This window comes from Larus michahellis, chromosome 3, assembly GCF_964199755.1.
Source record: "Larus michahellis chromosome 3, bLarMic1.1, whole genome shotgun sequence".
NCBI lineage: Eukaryota > Metazoa > Chordata > Aves > Charadriiformes > Laridae > Larus > Larus michahellis.
Window position 1 is genome coordinate 114,950,370 of NC_133898.1, and position 22,149 is coordinate 114,972,518.

The 22,149-nt window shown below is 40.2% G+C and overlaps 1 protein-coding gene across 5 annotated transcripts in view; it reads left to right on the forward strand.

Moving 5' to 3' along the window:
- The first annotated feature begins 4,683 nt into the window (after positions 1 to 4,683).
- TAF1B (TATA-box binding protein associated factor, RNA polymerase I subunit B) overlaps positions 4,684 to 22,149 on the forward strand; it is a 50,107-nt gene continuing 32,641 nt past the window's right edge. The window contains exons 1-9 of one of the 5 annotated variants that reach the window (XM_074581821.1): positions 4,739 to 4,824; positions 5,669 to 5,767; positions 6,195 to 6,282; positions 7,193 to 7,266; positions 8,157 to 8,254; positions 8,548 to 8,643; positions 9,257 to 9,389; positions 12,782 to 12,938; positions 18,409 to 18,508. In XM_074581821.1, coding sequence (XP_074437922.1) covers positions 8,249 to 8,254; positions 8,548 to 8,643; positions 9,257 to 9,389; positions 12,782 to 12,938; positions 18,409 to 18,508 — 492 coding nt within the window. In that variant the 5' untranslated portion in view covers positions 4,739 to 4,824; positions 5,669 to 5,767; positions 6,195 to 6,282; positions 7,193 to 7,266; positions 8,157 to 8,248. Of the gene's footprint in view, positions 4,852 to 5,668; positions 5,768 to 6,194; positions 6,283 to 7,192; positions 7,267 to 8,156; positions 8,255 to 8,547; positions 8,644 to 9,256; positions 9,390 to 12,781; positions 12,939 to 18,408; positions 18,509 to 22,149 lie in introns of all 5 variants that reach the window. The other 4 variants (XM_074581820.1, XM_074581822.1, XM_074581818.1 and 1 more) reach the window with 4 other exon arrangements.

Genomic DNA, 22,149 nt, shown 5'->3' on the forward strand with positions numbered 1-22,149 from the left:
TGTGGATTAAACACATCTGAGAATGATCTTGAGAACACTCTTCAGGGCTCTACAGACACACAAGGCTATAGGGGAACCCAAGATCCCCTTCAATATGCTCTGTATTTTTCTTTCAGTAAAGCTGGAAACTAGACAAAGTCTGACACTATTAAAGTATTACAATTTGAAGGAATGTTTCATGTTAGCTGCTCAACAAAATCTGAAAAAGGAGGAAGTAAAGGCATTATACACGCCTGGAATGAGAAACGGGACATTGAAACACCCACTGCCTGTTTTATTCCTTTGTGGCGGCAAAGATCACCTTCTCTGCTAGAAGTGTCCTTCTGTAGCTCTGTAGGATAAGGTTAAGATAGTCACCAGACGCTGGGGGGTGTGACCTCCACTAATATGGACAGAGAGAAATCAGCTTGGTGCTCCTCAAGAAAGAGATCCTGCCTTTGAAGGCCAGAACCCACAATGAGGTCTTTACTTGACTCCAGCCAAGACTTTAGCATCCCCAGCCAGATCTCCCAAAATCACTGCTGACCACATGTTAGCATGGCTTCAGATGACATGAGGAGGTTGAACCCAAAGAGTCATACCTCCGAGAGCAGCTCATCTGTCTGAATGCGAGGTCCTCCCTTGTGGTCTGTGTCTCCAAACACCCCTGGTTAGATGATCACAGATGATCACCAGCTCTCTGTGGCATGGAGAGTCACATGTGAAACGAGAGTGAGACTGCGGCACCACAACACACCTCCATGAGATGGGCTGGGCTGCAGCATATGTGCAAAGCAGAAGCTGATGGTGTGAACCCCAAACTTGGTGTGTAAGACAGGATAAGTCTGCCCTCCCTCCTGGGTGCAGTATTGTCGCTTTTGGTAGCGAAAACTTCAACCTCATGCTGCTCACATCCTAAGAACAGCTTAAGAAAACCTGTGGGGAAAAAAAGTTATCTGTTTTCTGTTGTTTCGGGTGTTTGAGGTCATATTTTCAGGTTTTCCAGGGCCGGAAATGTATTTAAAAAATAAAATTTGAGATCTGAAGCTGTATAATAAACACTAACTATTGCAAAGCAATGCTGGGTGTGTCTAAGCTGTAACGTTAAATTCATTCCTCTTGTCGCTTCCTTCAAAGCTCCACTGAGCTCAGCCCCTCCCTGGTTATCCTCCCCTTCCCAGCTTGCTGCAACCCCTACGCTTTGCTGCTGTTCCAACCTTTGTCCCTTCTCCTGTCGGCTCCTTGCACAACTGTCTCTCCACACCTTTACCTCCACGGCACTTCTGCTCGGCACAGCTTTTCCCCTTGACTCTTTCTATAGTGTGGTCTCTTTTAAAAACATCGGTTAAACTGAAGACATCTGCTTCTTGTTTTCCTAATTTCCCTTTTTGTTTTCCGTCTGGTTTTAAACATGAGTTCTTCCATGGAGAGATGGTGCAAAAAACAAATTGTGGGTGCCAATAGCGATGTATATTTTCTATAAACTTCAATCTGGTAGGTCTGCCTGGTGTTGATCTGCACGATCTTCAGAGCAGATGAGGTTGCCTTTCTGCTCTAACTCTTTGTAGTAGGTGTCTGACAATCGCTGAAGACTCTGGGGAGAATCTCTGCTACAGAAGTTCGTGTCCTGGAGCCAGCACAATTTCATGAGCATTATCCCCAAGGATAGGCCACAGGACATGTCTTTCAGTCCAATATGTAGTTTTTACGTCTTCACATGTAGAAAGTCTGCAGTCAAGAGCCAGAAATGTGATAGCAGCAATGGAACCCAGTTCATTAAAAATTCAAATCAATGGAAACAACAGGACGTATTATTTATCTAAGCCTCGAATCAATCTGACTACTATGCATAATGATCTTAATTAGAAAAGTGAGCTGAAGCAGGAAGACAGTCTGTCTCCTGACTTTGAAATTATCATACCCCTATCAGTACGCTTGGGTAACTTGTAATTAGGGACAAAGGTTACACATAATTTTATATGCTGAAAAACCGGTTTTATACGTCATTTCAAAAAATATTTAAGAAATTGGTACAAAACTTGCTACCCCTATTATGCTTTGATTTTTTGCTACTAGATTACTAGTCTGCAATAATTAGTTGGTGGTCTTAAGAAATACCCACAGAAGCTTTGCATTTATATAGATCCTGGATACTAATAAGTAACTAGTAATATCAGTATTAGTCTTTGTACAACTTCCCTTCCAAAGTTTGGTAGCTTTCCGTACCTCTGTTTCACCTGCATGGAAAAACGCAGCTCAGAAAAGCAGTGTGGGTTGTCCAAAAGCAGTGAGTAAGTGCTTGCCAGCTCAAAAACTTTATACTGGCGTGTTACACCAGTATGCCCAGAATTATACCAGTATGCCCAGAATTACACCAATACAGTTCCCCATACAGCTACCCACCCTTTCCTTCTTCTTGTGCTTATCTTCAACTGCTGCCCTTGAATATGAAGTGTTCTGGTTTTGACAAATTGGCAAAGTCCTGTGATTACGCTTTCTTTATCATTTTTTTTTTGACCAGCTGTAATTAGAAAACAGAAGTCCTAACTCCGAGGTCCTGCCTCATCAAAGCAGTCGCCTCCAGACTTAATTTAAACCAGTTCTTCAATTTAGTTAAATCCACTGAGCGGGCCCAGTGTGCCTGCTTTAAGCATCGAGTCACACATGAGCACTGCTCCCAGCAGGAGCAATGCCTTATCTTCTGAACTGGAACAGCGCTCCTCCTGTTTTATCACAGATACAGCTACCTTTATTTTTTTTCAAGGTAGTATTTCATCTTAGAAATTCATTACAAAAAGATCAAACTCTTTCCGTCACACGAAATGGCCTTGCTTTCCCAGAACAGTATTTCCACAAACAAAAAATATGGAAATTAAAATCACAAGTAGGATCTGTTTCATCAAAGTATTAGCTGCATTTCTGTGAGGCTGACAATCACCTTTTTAACATGTCAGGAATTATATGCGTAATTCTCTTTAATGGATGTTACAAATGTTCATCCCACACTGAAAAAAGATCACAGTTGGTATGAGTAATAACTTTTTTTCTTGAACATAAACAGTTCCCCTCCAGCCCTGTACATATCCTCCAACATCAATGTAACCACAGCTGTCAAGGCAGCCTCACCTCTTTCTATGTATATTTTAGCTTTAATTTTTTCCCATGCTTTCACTTAGTGGACCTTTTTTTTTTTTAAGGGGCCTAAACCTGTTCTCCAATTTTGTGGGCAAATTCATTGCAATAACAGATCTCAGTGTTTAGACATCTTTAAACATTATTATTAGCGTGAAAGAAATTAGAGACCTACATCAAGATCTGGAGGTTTGGGTTTGTTTTTTTTTTAATTGAAAGCGAATTTCAAATCACAGTTTCCCTCATTCAAGGATCTCCAAACACTTTACATAGTTAAATGAGTTCTTGTGGCCTCCTTTTGTACAGGCAGTAGCAGTCCCCCTTCCAACACCTTTGAGAGAGTCTCAGCAGTCCCCTGCTGCGTGTACCCGGTCAGGAAAACACGAGGGCGAGGACGCAGGAGCTCAGCGCAAAGGCATGTTGGTGGGCTGGGGCTGGAGGGGCACATGTCCCCTCTGGTCCCCAGGACACCGCTGTGGAGAAGCATCCCATGGCCCCTCAGAAATGAAGCACCCCTGTCCCCGTAGTGAAGTAGAATCATAGAATCATAGAATGTGTTGGGTTGGAAGGGACCTTTAAAGGTCATCTAGTCCAACCCCCCTGCAGTAAGCAGGGACATCTTTAAGTAGATCAGGTTGCTCAGAGCCCTGTCCAACCTGGCCTTGAATGTCTCCAGGGATGGGGCCTCCACCACCTCTCTGGGCAACCTGTGCCAGTGTCTCACCACCCTCATTGTAAAGTACTCAATGTCCCCTCTGAGTTGAGGTACCCATGTCCCCTCAGTGAAGTGCCCAATATCTCCTCTGTGGTGAAGTACTCATGTTCCTTCAATGAAGTGCCCGATGTCCCCTCTGAGGTGAAGCCCAGATCCCCTCATTGAAGCACCCATGTCCCCTCAGTGAAGTTCACAGTGTCCCCTCTGAGGTGAAGCACCTGTGTCCCTCACTGAAGCGCCCCGTGTCCCCTTAAAGCACCCATGTCCCCTCAGTGAGGTGCCCAATGCCCCCTCTGAGGTGAAGCACCCATGTCCTCTCACTGAAGTGCCCTGTGTCCCCTTGAAGCACCCATGTCCTGTCAGTAAAGTGCATAATGTTGCCTCAGTGAAGTGCCCAATGTCTCCTAGTCACCTCTAAAGTGAAGGACTCACGTCCCCTAACTGAACGGCCCCATGCCCCCTTGAAGGGCCCATCATCTCCTCAGTGAACTTCACAATATCCCCTCTGAGGTGAAGCACCCACGTCCCTTCAGTAAAACGCCCACGTCCCCTCAGAGGGGAAGCACCCCGTGCCACCCCGGCGGGGCCGCACCCATGTCCCCTCAGAGGGGACGGGCCCCGTGCCCCCGCGGTGCCTTGCTCTCCCGCCGGGGCCCGGGCGGGCCCTCTGGCCACCGCGGTGGGCCTGTGGCCGCCCCAAGAGGCGCCGGGGTCCTTCAGTGCCTCACAGCCGTGCCGCCATGAGCTCTCCGGCGAGGGGAGATGGGGGAATGGGACAAAACCCAGGGGCACCCACGGCAGAGCGGGAGATGGCGGTCCCCCAGTCGGGGACAGGCTTGACAGGGATAGCCAGGCCGGGGGCGCCAGGCCCCGCGGCCGGCCCGGAACGCAAGTGCCAGGGCTGCCGTTTCCAGGCCGGCCCGCAGTGCCGGCGCTCGGCGCAGTTGCCATGGTGTTGGGCCCCGGGGGCGGCTGCCGGCATGGACGAGGAGGCCACGGTGGGGGCCGAGCGGCGCAGGGAAGCGGTGGGGGCGGCTGGTTTCGCTGGGCCGGAGGGAGGTGGCGGAGCGCGGTCGTGTGGGATGCGCTTCCCCGCCGGGCGTGCGGTGGCTGCGGGCTGTGGGGCGGGGAGGGGACCGGCGGCAAAGCGGAGGCGCCGCTGGGCCCCGCCCGGCCCGGCCCGGCCTGGGGGCGGCGGGCGAGGCCCTACCCCGACCCCTTGTTCGGTGCGTGGCGGCCGGTGCTTTGTCCCGGCCGGGGGCCGGCGAGGGGCCGCGGGTGAGGCGCCGGCCGACCCCCCACACACACCCGGACCGGAAGGGGGCAGCCGGTCCCCAGCGCAGCCCTGCTGGGGGCTGCTGAAAAACGCTTTATTTTAATCTGTTGGTTTCCCTTTTTTCCCTCCCTCCTCTGGTTTCTCTGGGAAGTCTCCCTTGCGCCCGTCTTCACCGGCTTGTGCATGCTTTCTTCCACTCATGTTTCCTCAGGTTCTAGAAACGTATTTTTGCTTTAATTTCCCGCTCTCTACTTCTTGTCTCTGCTTTCATTTCTGATGGATGTTGGTTCTTTTAAGCCATGTCATGTGTGCCAGGTGTGCATTATTATTCCCCTTGTACTAATGTTCACATACACAAGAGCTGATGCTTGCCAGCTAAAATCATTTGTTCACACTTATCTATGACTGATAGCAATGATTACTTGTTATCAAGCAGAGCTAACGCAAAGGGCATAAATATTATCCTCAGTGAATAATTTCAAAAACTTTGCAGTCGCCTAGTAATAGTGCCATTTGTTTTGCTTGAGCACGTGTGAAACTCTATTATAATTTTTTTTTCCTTTTAGAGAGATTTTAATGAACGCTGTGCCCAATGTTCAGAAGTGAACTGGGGTCTCACTGATGGAGGCAGACTTTATTGCAGATCTTGCCACAGTGTTACTGAGGTAAAAAAAAAAAGGTTTATTTTGATTTTCTTGGGTTTATTTTTAGAAAATATTAGATTTCCTCCTTGATATTAGAAGTTGAAGGCAGTATAGTGATTTTTCTCTTTTCATGCTTGACTTGACACTGTATAAAACTAATGTTCCTTGAAATCACAATTTAAAATGAGCCATTTTAAGATGCTGTGTTGCTGTGTCTGTGGTGCTGGCATACTGTCTAGATGCCTTAGAGGTATTGCTGTGCTTCAGTACAGTACCAATGCAAGCAAACCCTGACGCATATAATTCTCTATTTTTGCAATTTCTGAATGAAAAGTCTCCCTTTAGTTTAGGAAATATAAACAAGTTCCCCCGTTATATTTTATGATAGGGCTATTTATGCCAGTTACACCTGGCTTTTTTCTTGCTAAGATATATTCCTGTTTTGCAGAGAACTACAGACGTTGTAAACTCTGATTTTGTTTGTAATTCAAGAATCCAGACAATCTCCAAAGGTTTAAAAAAGCAGGAAAAAACTGGTATGTATGAGTTTCCTTCTGTATTTTGCATAAGAGTGTCTGTTCAGCCAGGGTTCACCTAGCCCATTATGTCTTTGACAATGGACAAGGGCAGATAGCTAGGAAAGACTGTAAAAATAAGAACAAAATACACTCCTCAAATGCGGTCGGAACCTTCAGTGGTCACCTTTGGTGAATTCCTGAGCCACAGGTGACCTCTGTGAGCCTGGTGGTGGTTTTTTTTGCATTGAACAGAACTTATTGCCACTTTGATTTGTGGAAACCAGTACTCACTGAAGATACCAGTGGCATGCATTCAGGTGTGGTGATCCCTTTGTTCCTTCCTTGTGATGGCTATCACAAAACCAGAAAAGTTGTCTGTCATTGTACATGAGATATGATGGTGGTCCAGCTCTTAGAATGTCAGTCTGGCTTGCATTACAGGTACTTGGCCCTGTAACCTACACGCAAGCCTACGTCGAAGAGATTTCATGCAGTTATAATAGCTAAACCAATGTTATGTCTTTTATCCAGCGTCACTTCTAGACTTGTAATTTCGTGAGTTTAATTTCAGAGGAATAGCAGTCATTACATATGATGATATGTGCACTGTGTTATGGTAAGGCTGCTGCTGGAGCTATGTATGTGTTCTGTGATGGCTGGGTAGATGTTTTACTGTTGGTGGCCTCTTTCAAAAAGCAAAAATGCATTACAGTGCATTACAAAGCATGGGGTTAGCTTTGTCTCTGATACGCTGACCTATCTTTGCTCTACTGTGGAGGCAGTGGAGCACTACATTCCTTTCAAAAGAAAATTGTGGGGAAATGAAGGAAGGAATAAAAAGGGGAACAACCTTAACACCTCCACTTGCCTGTATTGTTCCTAAAGTCTGAGCTGTGTACCACTTCATGCTTTTTACTTCTCCTTTTAGGGAAGTCATTAGCCATCTTCTTCATTAGCCAGACTTCTTAAGAAAGAAATCCTTAGCTTCATACAGTCCCTTCTGTAAGTGCAGTTACATTATGCTATGGCAACTTATTTTTATGCATTTATAGGAGTAAGCTGTATCTGTGGTTAACTGTTAAAGCCAGTGTCATTGAAGCAGGACAGAAACTTAGGGCAGATAACTCCTAAATTGTTGAGATGTGATGTGTGATTGGAAGAAAAGATAGTGAAGAACAGGTGGGGAGGGAATGAAGAGGAAGTTGAGAAATGCTGAGAAAATGTCTCAAGCCTAATCCAGCAGAAAAGGAGAAAGGAGTAGTAAATATAGAGAGGCAAGGGTGAAAAGTAAATGTAGAGCGGTCTGAGGGATAATGAATAAACTGGAGAAGGCCAAGTCTATGAAATTCGTGTAGTGCTGAGCTTTGCTAGAAGCTCTGAATATCTTGAGAAAGTTTCTTTCATTTAAATGTGTATGATTCTGTGGGAGAGAATGGTGAAGAACGTGGTGATATTGGTTGATTTTTGCCTGACTCACCACCACAATGTGTTCCAGTTTTCTATGCTGGGGATGGGAAAGAAATGATCATATTTCATTTTTTAATGATGGGTTTGCACTTATTTTAAAACTGGTCACTTAACAACTCTCCACTCAATTACAAATGCTACACTAGAAATTACAGTGAAATATATTATTCTTGGGAAATATGTGGAGAGAAGTGCTTGTTCAGTAGCTTTTCCTCGTGATCAACACTGTGAGTAAATGGAAATTAATGGAGTATTCAGTGTATATCCTAGAGCATAGACCAGCTAAAATTATTTAATAGGGGGACACGTCTCTGTCCTGATACCAAGAGAACTGAATATTAAGTGGAAATAAGTGTGCATAAGGTTAAAAAAAACCACCCAGAACAGTGCAAACAAAAAAAACATACTTTTTTTTTTTAACTTAGATGGAGGCTGTGAATGGTATGTTTGTGAAGGCTTTCAGCTCGTACTCAAGAAACAAGCTGAAGCTTTAGAAGCATTAGGAGTATGTCCACAAATGAAGGTATGTAGATGTCGCTGTGAGTTGTATACACTGTGCCTGTGTTACAGGAGGCGTTATTTTAAAAGATTCTAATTTTTAAAGTGAATTTAACAACTCCCTGTCTAAAAACACTAAGCATATGAAAAGAAACTTAGTTTCTCTGGTAATTTTAAAACATAGTTTATAAATCACAGTTAATAAAATTAGAGCTGGAACATTATTCACATTCCTGAGTTATAAATTACACTCTGTTCTCTCAGCAATTAATGATCTTGTGAACTTTGCACTAATCTCTATCCATTTGTATTTATCAGGATGAAGTTTTGTGCAATTTTTGGAGGCGTTACCTTCAGAAGACCAAACAGGCATATTGCAACACATCAGCTGGAGAAACTGTCAAAGCATTATCAGTAAGTGAAAAGCTCAAATCCCATGAGATGTTTGGTATCTTTCTAAAAAGCAACAACAGAAACCTTATTTTTTCAAGCTACATATTTAGCTTGTATTAATGTGACTTCAGTATGAAGGATGTCTTCTAAACGGGGTTCCCTGTGTCCATTTTGTTTTTTGTTTTTTTCCTGTTTTGAGAGACAAACACTTCTCCGAGTATGGAAAACTACTTATTTAAAAATATTGCTTTGTTTTGGCTTAGATGGTCAGTAGATAGAGCAGAAATTAGAATACAAAATACATCATCAGCTACCATCCTTCCTGCCTGCTCTCTTGAAGTTACTTATTTCATCAAGCTTTGATTCTTTGTATTGCCAAATTTTTGGTCATTGTAGCAGACTGAAATGCAATGTAATCGCTAGAGGTCTTTTTTATCTTGAGAAATCCTTTAACAATACATTTTTGCAGGGTTTTCTTACATACCAGTGGTTCATAGAGAAAGTAAAAATGTGAACAGTTTGAGTTTAAACTTCATTTACTGTTGTTCTTGCATCTATCATGCTTTATTTGGTTTCTTCAGATTGAAACAGTAACTAACAGTAGTGAATGCAATGACTGATTTACAAAACCCAGGTATGCGATAGCAGTACTGATGTGGACAGTGAACCGGAGACACCAAGCCCTCTTCAGTTGTTGTCTCTGTCTGAAAGTGAGGGGGATCTGCAGACTGATAGCAGCTTTGCCTCATCAATTAGCAAGGTCTCAGGTAGGAGCAACGAACTGAGCTATCTGGAAAACATTTTTGTATAGTTTTTTAAATAAATATATATAAAGTGTATTCATGTACAATGAATTGGAGGAACTGGTTGGAAAGTGTAAACTTTTTATGTCCTGTTTGCCAATAGAGTACTTTATATTCTACCAGAAATAGAAGACTTCCCCCCCCACCCCTACCCAAAGAGATTAAAATTGAACAGGACCTGGAAATACAATGGGAAATGCAGAAGGAAGTTCTCTATTTTGTAGTAAGGTTGCTCTGTGCCTCCTATTTGGAGTGTGAGAAAATTGCTATCATATTTGCAAAACTAGGTGTTCACAAACACAGCAGCTTTAAAGAATAAGCACTTGTTTAGCTAATAGCAGCGCTGTCAGTCGTGACTTGGATGTTAAAAAACATGAGTTTGTTCTTTTGGCATTTGTTTTGTTGTTGGGTTTTTTTCCCATCTCATAGATATATTTAGCTTTCTAATTTTTTTCTTGCAATATTTTTGGTACTTCTGTATCTTTTGTCTCTGCATTCTTTTTACTACTTTCCCTATAACCCCTTCTGTCAAAAATCTTCTTTTAGCATTCCATCGGTTTCTCCTTTCTATTCGCAATATCAACTTGAAAATACTTAAAATGTTTAGCATTCTGTAATTAAAATGTTATAGAAAAAGGGAGTGTTTGGTGTTACTGGGCAAGTGTAATGCCAGACAATGCTGCAATGTCTGATATTGGAAATATATTTCAAGGCATGTTTGAAAGCTTTTTTTTTTCTATTTTAAACTTCTGATGTTTTTTCTTTTTTGCTTTATTCTTTGCTTGCCTTTTCCTTCTTTGTCTGTTTCAGTGTTTCTTTTCCCCCTATTATGTACTCTTCTCTTTATGTCACATTTCTGTTCTTCTGTGATATTGCCTGTCTAACCTCAGAAGAATGCAGTCTTGTTTATTCATGTTTTTCTCTTTATTTCATAAAGTTCAGAAATGGTAATAGAATGAGAAACTTGATCTGCAGCAATTAAAAAAAAATATTTAAAAAAATCCAAACAGAATTAGAGAGGGCGAAAAAGGTGCAAAAATGGTTACAAAAACTTTTGTGAATATAATATGAGTACCTTTCATCCTTATATTTTAAAATGACAAAATTTTCAGGTAGAGAGTAACTATGTTTGCACATGTAGCAGATCTTGGGTGTTACACATATATATTATATGAAGAGGAAAGAATTGAGTGAAAAATTTCTAGCGAAAATATTCCATTGAATTTTCTTCCCCTTTTTGACGTTTGGAGGAGCTCCTTTCTTCCTTGATACTTGTTCCTTTTATAGTTATATTTCTCAGAGTTTTAGAACAGCTGGATAGTCTTAAGATAGGCCATAATTTATTGTGTTCTTGGTCTATTGTTTCAGAGACTGAATTCAGCTTTAAGCAGTCATACCAATTTTACTAAAAGCACTTGAAATGGATAAAGAGTTCAGCAACACTAAAAGTACATTTTGTTGAAATCAGACAGACACAGGAATTATTTTGTGTATTGAAATTTAACAGAAGTAATACTAGATGTGTTCTAGTTGATTATAAATTCTTGTGAAGGTTCATAGGTTTCCTTCTCAGTGCTGTCTTTACCGAGCTCTTATTGCTACAGGCTGGAAACCTCAACACCCTTTTTTTCCTAAGGGGCTTGTCCAGCGTGCAAGCTTTTTTTTTTTTTTGTTATTTTGGTGTAGCGATAACAGCAAATTCCACCAAGTATAGCACTGAGATGTTGCTAGAGAAGCCTATTAAATCTTAAATTATTATACGCGTGTAACTGTGTGTTGTCAAGCCTTGCATAACCTGGAAGAAATAAAAGGAAATTGAGTGCCATCATTAAGGCCACAAATATAATGAGGATTATTTTAAATGTGAAATTAATAATGAAGCTTCAGTTGTGAAGCTGCCTTTAAGCACAGGTATCCATGTAAAAGGTGAAACTGTTGACTAAAAGGATTAACTGATGTTCCTGCTTTTGTTCCCTTGCGCACCTCTACATGATAGACCTCTCAGGGTGCTGTCACCTAGACCTTGTCTTAGTCTGTACCAGGCGTGTGTTTGAGACGGTTCTTTGAACCTCTTGCTGTGTCCCTAGTGCTACCGGCCACCGTTTTAGGAGCCGGTAGGTGGCATCAAAGGCCAATTCTGGCTCAGGAACACGGTATGTGCAATGTCTGTCTTCATACTGCCTGTCGGTGGGCGCTGGACCTCTACCTACCGCTGGCCGCTGTCGCCCTACAGGGTTGGCTGTCACCTGCCAGCATAACCATAGAGCTGCCAAGCTCTCTGAACTGTTAAACTGTTTTGTTGCAGGCTGCTTGCCATGGCTCTGCAGCTCCCAGGCTGCGGATCCAGCCCTTGCTGTTCCTGTCTGAACAGGTGAACAGTCTGTGGGGAAACAGAGTCAGAAAATCTCCGCAGAATCAGTGCTGATATTTTGTCCTGGCGTGCTTTAAAAACAAAACATTTTCATTCCTCCTAGCTGGGTCAGGATCTAGGGAAGAGGGGCTTTTCTTTTTTTCTTCCTCCTTCCCTGAATTCCCAGGTTTCACTGCTGAAAAAGTTCCTAACTCATAAATCACTCCCCTAAATTAAATTTCTTATTGCTGCTTCTCTTAGTTTTCAGTGATTCATCTCCATAAGGAAATTTTTTTCTTTGTGGTTGGTTTGTGGGTTTTTTCCTACCTTCTTTACCATTTGTTATATTTTTATTCTGAAGGTGGGTTTTCTTCATTGAATGTAGATATGTTGTTTTAAAAGAATACTTACATTTCCACAGTTAGAGATTTTATGGAGGATGGTTACATACCTTAACCTCACTAAAATTTCTGCAGTGTAAATCATGTTCTCATTAAAGTCCTGACTGTGAAGTTTAAAACTCTTTATTTTAATCCCCAACTCCGAGGCATTGTTTTAAGCACATCAAATTTTCCCTTGTTTCCCCACTGTTCCCTTATCTCTCAAATGGAAAATAGTGTTTCCAGATTGTAAGTATGTTAGTTTTATGTTGCATAGAAATTAGCGTCCTTCTAGAACTCCAGGTTTAAGTGTAGTTTCCAACAAAATGCCTGTTTTGATGGGTACTAGAGTGAGTTTCGTCTCTTCGTGTGATCCAATGTCTTAGTGAAATGAAGTAGCAGTTTATGAAACAGGTTGTCGTCTCATATCTTGGTAGATGAATAAATTAGAGATCAGCTGTTTAGTAGAAAAGTACACAAACTACCTAACTACTCAACGTAGTGATTTCAAAATGTCACTAGTTGCTGAACAAAGGTTCCTTTATCTTGTTTTCTGTATAGCATGGATTGTGTGTGTACCATATCAATTACTTTTTTTTCTTTTCTGTTTTTAACATAAACCCAAGAAAGCACCTCTGTGTGCTCTGGATCGGTAGATGGTAGCTTGTATTTAATGAAGAACCGAAAGGAGAAACTGAGGATGACAATGCCAATGACCCTTTCATTTTGTTACATGGCGTTACTCTGGTTGAGAGAACCAATGACATTATCTGATCTCTTAAGGTACGAATAGTCTCTAGTGAAATATTTGTGGCTTTCATAAATAAAACCTTTTTTTTAAACTAGATCTATACTATTGCCCTCCTAATAATCTGCCCAGAAATAGTGAGAAGTTCTTTCTATTTAGTTGTCTTATCTTTTCTTTGACATAACAATTTGTGCTGCTGCTTCTGGAGAATATTCTCTGCTGTTGCTTGCAACGAATCTCAAAGACCTGTAAGGGAGACGGTTTTGGAGATAAAGAAGTTTTTATCCTTCTCCTTCAAAACTTCTTAAGATCCAGTGGAGGTGTGTATGGTCACACTTCTGTTGTGTGTTTTTGCTGTTGTCAGCATGCCAGAATTAAATGAGTAAACATTCTCCAGGACTTACATCAGTGTCGTCGTACAAACAATAGCAGGGGTATATAGTGATCTGAAAGGTAGCTAAGTTGCTTCACGCAATGGCGTTGGGCACAGAAATTAATACAGGAAGTCCTTTTTTGCCTTCATGTCTTTGTATCTGTAATTATCAGAGTTCAGAATAATACAGCTTTTAATGTAGTAGAGATAAAATGTTCTAATAGTAGGGTTTGATGCTAAATGGAGTCCGTCAAACTATTGCTGACAATGCAGTTCCCTTCACCCCTCTACAGGGCTATAAACACATTCCTTATTTACTTCCAAGCCTGTCAGTGTTTAAGAGGCATTTGGACAATGCCCTTAACAACATGCTTTAACTTTTGGTCAGCCCTGAAGTGGTCAGGCAGTTGGGATAGATGATGGTTGTAGGTCTCTTCCAACTGAAATATTCCAGTCTACTTAAGGAATGAAAAATAATTCAACCTTTCTTGCTAGCAATAAATATTTTAAATCAGACCCAAATAGTTTAAATTAAGGAATTCTTAGATCTTCCTCGGAAGGCCTTTTGTATATCGATAACTGCTTTTTAACAAGTGTTGAAATACTGGGCATTTCTAAAAGGATGGAGGGGAAAAAATGTTACTCTGACAAAATCTAAGGAACAGAAAGACACAAGTAACTGTGCTTTGGCAATTCAAATTGCAAACTTGGACAAAATAAAGGAAAAACTGATTCAAAATTCAGTTGATAGGGCAGATTTCAATTCTTTAATTTTTATTTTTCAAGTATGTAACCTGGGAGCTAAAAAGCAAGGCAACGAGTACATCATGCCCCACCTGTGGTGCGTGTAACTAGTATTGCTGCTGAAAACGTGATGAATGCAAGGGAAGCCGACCCCAGAGCCTGATCTCTCCCCCCTGGAGTGCCAGCTTCCACCTGCACTTTTCTAGCTTTGTACAAACTTTCTGAGAAGGATGGGTATTGAAGAACGCCCTTTTGCAAATACTTTTCAAAAAGGGGAGGTTTGTACATCTCAAAGTACAGTAGTTAATACTAACTAATTTGTTTCTATGCAAAACAATGTTTAACCCTTTGATTTAACTTTAGGGGGTGGCTGTTGCCTTCATCAGTCAGAATTGCACAAACCATTGCATATTTGCATAACTGGATAAGCTGTTGTTGCATAAAAGATGCTTGTAAAATGTTCAGCAAAATGCCACAGTATTCAGAATTCAACACAGAAGTATTTATTGAATGGATTAAGAAATAGTAGAACTCAAAAGTAGTTTTCAATAGCAAGATTTATTACTGACCAGTATCTTCCTAAGCGAATTCTATAGGAATCAGAACTACCATTGTATACTCTGTATTTTTGTCAATGATTAGAAAATAAATATATAAATAATGCCTAATAATGCTTATATATGGCAAAAATCCAAGTAGTAAATTACAATTGCTGAGACAGAGCAAGTGGGTCACAGTAAAGAATTCTTGCTTAGCCCATCCTGTTTGGAGAGAAAAATGAATAATTAAATGAATAATTAAACATCTGTTTTTGGGTTACTGTATCTTGGAAACTGTTACTGGAAAGCCTGTGGGGTCATATGAGGCAAATACATCCTCACAAGTTCCTGTCTTAGTGTGATGGTGTGGTTTAAAAAAAACCCAAAACTGTTGAAGTCAACAGTTAAGAGGAAAGGTTGATTGTGGTGTTTGCATATTATGGTATATTACTGATTTGGCACTTGAAAAATCCTTAAGAGATGAGCACGTTTGCTTGAAAGGATTTAGAGGAAACATGAAAACAGCAAAAACAGCTGGAAAAGGGGAGACAAAAAGTCAAGTAGTAAACGTAGCACAGAAAGGCATGATCAGAAACTGATAATTGGAAGTTGAAATAAGATTATTTGAATGAGAAGATATCATTTAATTAGGTACAATTTATGGGTGTAATACTTTTGAAAGTGGGTAAATTGGAATGATTCAGTGACTTCAAATGCACTGAAAATATGAACTGAATTAAATGCAGAAAGTGATGTTTAAAAGAATGTAATTTGTATTGCAAAGTTTTACCATGATACGATAGTTGTATAAGACTGTAATTACATTATCATGTTTCCCCTCCCTACCCTTAAGGTCTTTGCCTTTCACAAGTTTGATGAAGAAGGGGAAAGAATTTTAAACTGCATGTACTACCATAAAATTCTTTTTTTCTAACTTCTGAATATTTAAGTTTAAAAAAATCAGACAACGTTCACAGTTTTGCATGCATTAAGATACACAGATCAAAATAGCGACAGACCAGAGATGAAAACTATGCAGAGAAAACATTAAGTATTCAGCATTACCTTTTAAATCTTTATAGGCAAATTGTTTTATTTAAACCAGCTGAATTACAGTTGTACTTAAAGTTCTGCCTTTTTTTTTTTTTTTTTCTCAGTTTGGTTTTCTCCCTACCCTGAAGTCAGCTGACTCCCGCTCCTCCCTTGTGATACATGCTTAGGCACCATGGTAGGGCAATCTGCCAGCTTTTAAAGGATTTACAACACCAAAAATACGTTCCTCCTTGCTAGTTGACATACTTAGCAGAAAAAACAGTACAATTACCTCCTCTGACAGGAACGTTTTGGTTTAAAAATAACATTTTTAACAACCTTCTTACTCTATGCAACACATCAAATCCTTTTCCATTGTGAATAGTCTCCCAACACTCCATACACTTTGCATTATTTATCCAAATAACAAAATTCTTGGCTTTTGGAAAAAGTTTCAAGATGCTAGACTTTGAGATTGTGAGAACTAATGCCTTTCAAATGAGGTTATACCTAGCTGTGCTGGCAAGACTAAACTTGTAATCAGTTTGTGGCATTACTGTGTGGCTTCAACAGATGCATCATTTCCTCGTAGCATGCAGAGGACCTAGCATTTTTTTCATACTTGGACGTTACTAATGTATGCTGCTGCTGTAATTAAAAGCACATGGACTGTGTACTGTATCGCCCAGTCAAGTTTTCAAGCACTTCACTGATACAATGTAGTCTTACAAGTGTTTTGATCATCTGTCTGGTAAATGAAAGGTTTGGAAGAACAGCAGAAGAAACTGTTCTGAAATGCTATTCCAAATCTGGGCTTTTGGAGTAAGTGTTAAAAACCTGAATCATCAGCACATTGTATTCATAACAGGGTATTTATGCTGTTTCATTTATTTTTAGAACCTAAAACCAACTGTTAACCTGAGAGAGAAGAGCATTCTTTTGTACGGAGACAGTAATTTCAAGCTAGGAAAGATGTCGTCATTTTTTAAACAGTTGCAATGCTTTAACTTGGTACAGCCAAGTTAGTGAAAACTTTTTTTTAAAAAAGACACCAATGTTGATGGACATTGCTTGCCTCTTGCAGTATAACGATGTGGTTTCAGCATCAGTTCAAGCTGACCTGAGCTGCTGTGGTCCTGCATAAACATTCTTGCCCTTTCTTTTGCCCTGGGTACTAAATTCATCCAGGTTTTGCTATGTTAGTTGAAAGAAGTAGATCTGCAGAAAACTAATTTTGCAAAAGAAAATTTCACCGGATATTTTGGCGCAGGTTAATTTGCTTCACCACAGTCCCTTTCAGCCTTGTGCTGGCAGTAACGTCCCTGCAGTCAGCTGAGTCTGGAAATCTGTCTGGTTGAAATCAAACCCTGGAAAACAAAAGACTAGTTTTCAATCTAATCCTCTGTCTGAGAAGTCACACAAGTGCTTTTGTCAGCAGGGAGGAGTGTGTGGCAGAGGACTGCAGGGAGGGTGGGATTTCCCATTTCGGAGGCAGCAAGCTGTTAGGGTGGTTTGGCTGCAATCACCGCTCCACCACACCCCAAGGAAGGTCTTGATTGTTTGTCCTCTTCCAGCTGTTGCTGTGCTGGCTCAGGAGGTTGCTGCTCTCGGTGTCTTGGTACCAGCTCTTCAGATCTGTCAGCTAATTGTGTGATTGCACCTTAACACGTGTCAGCCAAAGCTTATCATCAGCTGAACCAGTAATGGGTCCCTGTTGCTGAAAGAGGAAGGTCTTGCTTCCCTTTCTTCTCTCCTCCTGCCTCTGTGAGGCACTTGTTGGAACCATCTGTGAGCCTCCCCAGTTTGTTAGGTGGTGGGAAACAAACCTTTCTTGAAACAGGGTAACGGGCAAACTTTTGCTGTTGTGAGTTACATTTGTAGAAGAGGATGATGAGCAACAGGAGCACACAGCCAGAGTACGACTAGTTATGTTGAGCTCTTAGGTTGGCTCAATCCATTTTGTGAAGCCATCACTCAAGTTTTAAGTTCTTCAATTTAGTGCAGCTGTGAATGTCACCTAAGGTATTAGATAAGAGCAGGGGATTGGTGTGGTGGTGGCTTTTTATTAGTAGCTGTTGTTAAGCCCCATCTTATGAGTGTATATGTTTGTGTGTATACTTTTATATACATATATATATGAAAAAGCCAAGAAAAATCCCAAATAATACTGTCAACCACTTACCAAAGCCAGTTTTTAACAAAAAAATGCATTATTTGGGTGCAAATTAAAAAAAAATAATTAATTAGTATACAGAACCATTTCTTTTAATACCCAAATAATCCTTTTTTTTTAACAAAACAGAATACAGATGTAATTAATGGGCTTTCAGTTCTGTGTATCTGCTCATCATTCTGTGACTCTCTTCCCTGCCACATTACCTGCCTCAAACTTCTCCAGCAGAAAGTGTGTGTTTTAAAACTAAAATTTACTTAAAACTTTAAAATTTTGAAAAAAAAAAAAAAAAATTCTATACCATTCCAAGGAGGCTTTAAAGGAGTTTCAGAAACACAGTAGCTGAAGAATGTGTGGAACAAACTCCATACGAGCATGTTGATTGTAAGCTTGCTGCCATAACATTATCATTTGTCAATCGTATCTGAGCTTCAACGTAAAGGCCTGTTAAATGATTGAACTGGTTTTTGTCCTGTGGAGCATTTAAGGGTGTGTAGCTTCGGGTAGAATGGCTTAGGCAGTATAATACTAATGTTATTTCAAATCAGAAATTGATTTGTGTATTAATTTTAGAATAAATATATGCGTTTGTCATACCAAATACTATTTTGATTTGGTCTTCATTTTTTTTTTTTTTAATGCAGGTTTGTTGTTGAAGGTCATATTCCATATCTGAATGTTTTTCAGCATTTTCCGGAGAAGATGAAATTATATGGACTTGATCTTAAGATCTTTCGTGTAGAGGTAATTTTTTTTCTTAAAGGGAAAGATTAAGAAAAAAAACCACAACAAAAACCTAGTTATCTTGTGGTATTTTAATTTTTTTGGTCACTGTACTAATAGATTGATTAAATCTATTCTTATGTTGTAGAGTTCACGTTTCACATTATTGGAGCCTGTGCAGAAACTGGTGCGCTCTGTGAGTCGGAGTGCTTTAATCTTTAACCAGCCTTATTAAGCTGATTACCTAAGTTAAACCGCAATCAATAAGTACTTGTGGAGAAAAAGATATTCAGGACTGCTTTTGGAACACTCAGAAATAGGATTTGGCTTCATGATTAAGGGCAATAAGTTACCCTTTTTGGTGCTTATTTAAAATATCTCTTGAATTTGTTTGTAATTCCATATTCTTTTCATAAAATATGGTTTAGATGATATCTTTTGTTCTGTTTCTTGCTGTACTGGTTGAAATATATCAAACCTAAAATCTACATAAGGGGTTACGGCCTTTCTAGAAGCTGAAGAGTGATGGACTGTCTTGAGTAAAATGTAAATTTCCCTTATTTAAGATTATTATGTGTTGTGGTAACGATTGCCCACTGGTGTTTGTGTTGCAGAAAAAAGGTTTATTTTTGATTTTTGAAGTGAGCAACTAAAATCTTAGCTTTGAAGAGCAGAAAGCAGCAATTCTGCTAACAGGAAAAGCTAGGTTTTTGCCTGCTGTAAGGTGTTTGTAGCCCAAGCCCCCAGTGATGACGTTGCAAGTAATGTTACCATCTCCAATATGCAGCTTATATTCAGCAGGTCGTGAGTTGTTCAGAAGCTAATGTGTAGCATTTTTTTTTATATACCACTGCTATCCTGCCTGTTATTACCTCAACTTTTAAAAACCAGGAGATAAATATAATATAAAAATTCTTGATTTCTTTTTCTGTCTTAGGTCTTTCCTTAATAGATCAGGTTGAAATGTGGGTGTAAATTTTTTTTTGTAAGCTCTTTTAATTCTCAGTCTCTCTGTCCTTCTTTGCCTCCATCCTTTGGAGGTAGTGCTGTCTCTGAAAAATGGTTACACAGAACTTTTATTCTGGTCTAATTAAATAAAATAATACTCCACTCCAAATCCTAAGAATCACACAGATAAAATTTTCATATGAATTGCAGCTGTGAAACTTGTGCCATGCCTCAAAGTGGGAGATCTGGATTGCAGAGAGGAGATGACAGTTGCCCTTGGAGGATCCTACTGCATTCTTTTGGGATAGAGCTGTTTCTGGCATGCAGGATGATCCGATCCCAATTCCGAAGCTGATTTCGTCAGTCCCTATTAGCTTGCTTTCTCCCAGAGCTCTCAGTTTGGATTATGTCACTGTCCCTCCATAAGCACACTTCCACTACGGATTGTAGCATGTCCTGACATGGAAGTGGGGGTTGACAACTTGAGAGCTAGAAGCTGGTAAATTTAATCTTGTTCCACTTTTATTTAAAAAAAAGAAGTAGCCATTTCACTCTCTGGCTTAAACACTTGTATAGCATATATGCATTTTCCTTTTTTGACAAACTGGGGAAAAAAAAACCCAAATATGAATTTCTTTTCCTCTTATTATTGCTTAAGATGAGTCTGTATCTAGTGTGGTCTGCTACTTAGCTTATGGGAACTTGCTGATCTGAAAGCTGAATTTGTGTAACTTTTGACTTCCATCTTGCTTGTCTGTGATACTGACACTTGCACCCCTCGCTTCCAAAGCATAAGTAGGCAATCATGCTAATCAATTAATCTCTTAAATTTGTTTTCATTGAGATACATAGGGAAAGTTCTGTAAACTTACCGTACAGTTTATTTTCCAGCCACTTCAGTATTATTGTGGCTTCCTCTTTCAAGGAATATCTGCTTCCTACTTTACCTTCAATGTGCCTTTAGTGTAATGCATCCTCAGGTTTAGTTTTAACATTTTTGACTGCGTCATTGGGATAATTGTAAAAACCTTCCTGACTGTTTCCTGCATCTCATGTTTCAGAACTGATCTTGCTGCTCATTGCAGCACTGAGATTACCAATAGTTTACTGTATCTGGTTTTGACATCTGAGTTTTGAGAAACTCAAGAGATGAGGTTATTGTCCTGGATCAGGAAGTCAGATTGTGCAATACTCCATCCTGAAAATACAGCCTGCTTTCTTTTCTCCTTGGTGTTCTGTATATAATTTTCTATAGACAATTATCTTCAAAACCTTTAGGGGATTATGACTGTTAATGACCAGGCAGATAAGATGTTCTAATGCCATTATTTATTGTGCTTCAAGTCTAGTGAATGTAAGCTGCAAACATGGTCAAAAATCTTGATAACTGAGAGGACTATTCAATATGTCTCCTTTTTATTTTGAACAGATTTTTTAGTGTGTTTAATTGTGTCCTGTGCTAATTCCCTGCAGCCAAAATTTGAGTCAAGAAGTAGTTATGTCATCATAGCTTGAAGGATTTGAAGTCATACTAAGTATTGTTTTATCAGTTGAGTACAGACGAAGCCTAACTGATAAGACTCATCTTATATAAAAATATTCTCAGTGGCTTAATGCTTTTTTTCAGTAACAATTTCCCAGATACCCAAAATATATGGAATTTGTACAAGGTTGAAGTTGTTATAGCTTTAAAAAAATAAATGCAACAATTATTACAAGGTGAGTCACATCTACTTTCTATCTTTCTATGTAGTGACGTGTGTACGTGTACATGCATAAGGCTATTTTTTTTTATGCCTCGTCATTTAGTAGTAGTATTTCATGTGCAAGGAATGTGACTAGTCTGAGGCTTTCCAGCAGATGAACTTCTGTGCTGTGTAATACAGGAATGGAGCCTATATCACTGACAATTTTTGCCTGTCCCGCGTACAATTTAGCAATTAGAGGTGACTGCAGCATCTGTCATACAAGGAGAGGCTGAGAGCGCTGGGATTTTTATCACTGAGAAGAGAAGGCTGGGGGAGATTTCAATAATGTGTGTAAACACCTGACGGGAAGGAGTGGGGATGGAGTCAGGCTCTCTTCTTGGTGGTGCCCAGTAGAAAGACAGGAGTCGACGGTAAATACAGGAAATTCCATTTAAACATAAAACTTTTTCTGTAAGCATGACTGAATGCTAGAGCAGGCTGCCCTGAACCACGGTGGAGTCCGCATCTTTGGACATGCACAAAACCTGACTGGACACAATCCTGAGCAGCTTGCTGTAGTTGACCCTGCTTTGAGCAGAGGCGTTGGACTCAACGATCTCCAGAGCTCCCTTCCAACCTCAAGTATGCTATGATTCAAATGGTATAGTATGCTTTGTATTCCATTTCACGTTTTCAGTGTAGGTGGCAGATAAGCCCTTCATATTTTAGTAATGGAATAGCTAATAATAAGGACATAGTTTTTCATTCTGCCCAAACTGAACTTTATTTAAAATACCCATCACAAAGTTTATCCTATCTGGACATCTCTGTCCAGAAGTCTGGGAGCTCTGCCTCATAAATAAAGGGAAAAGGAGCCTCTACCTCTCTGTATCATCTTTATTATGATGCATAACTGTTAGAAACGTGTCAGGTCCTAGCTGGAGAGAAGTACTCTTCTCATGAGTATTTTATGAAGGATAAAAGTACTTTATAAAAGATCTTTGTGTAAAATGAGTTGTTTATCCT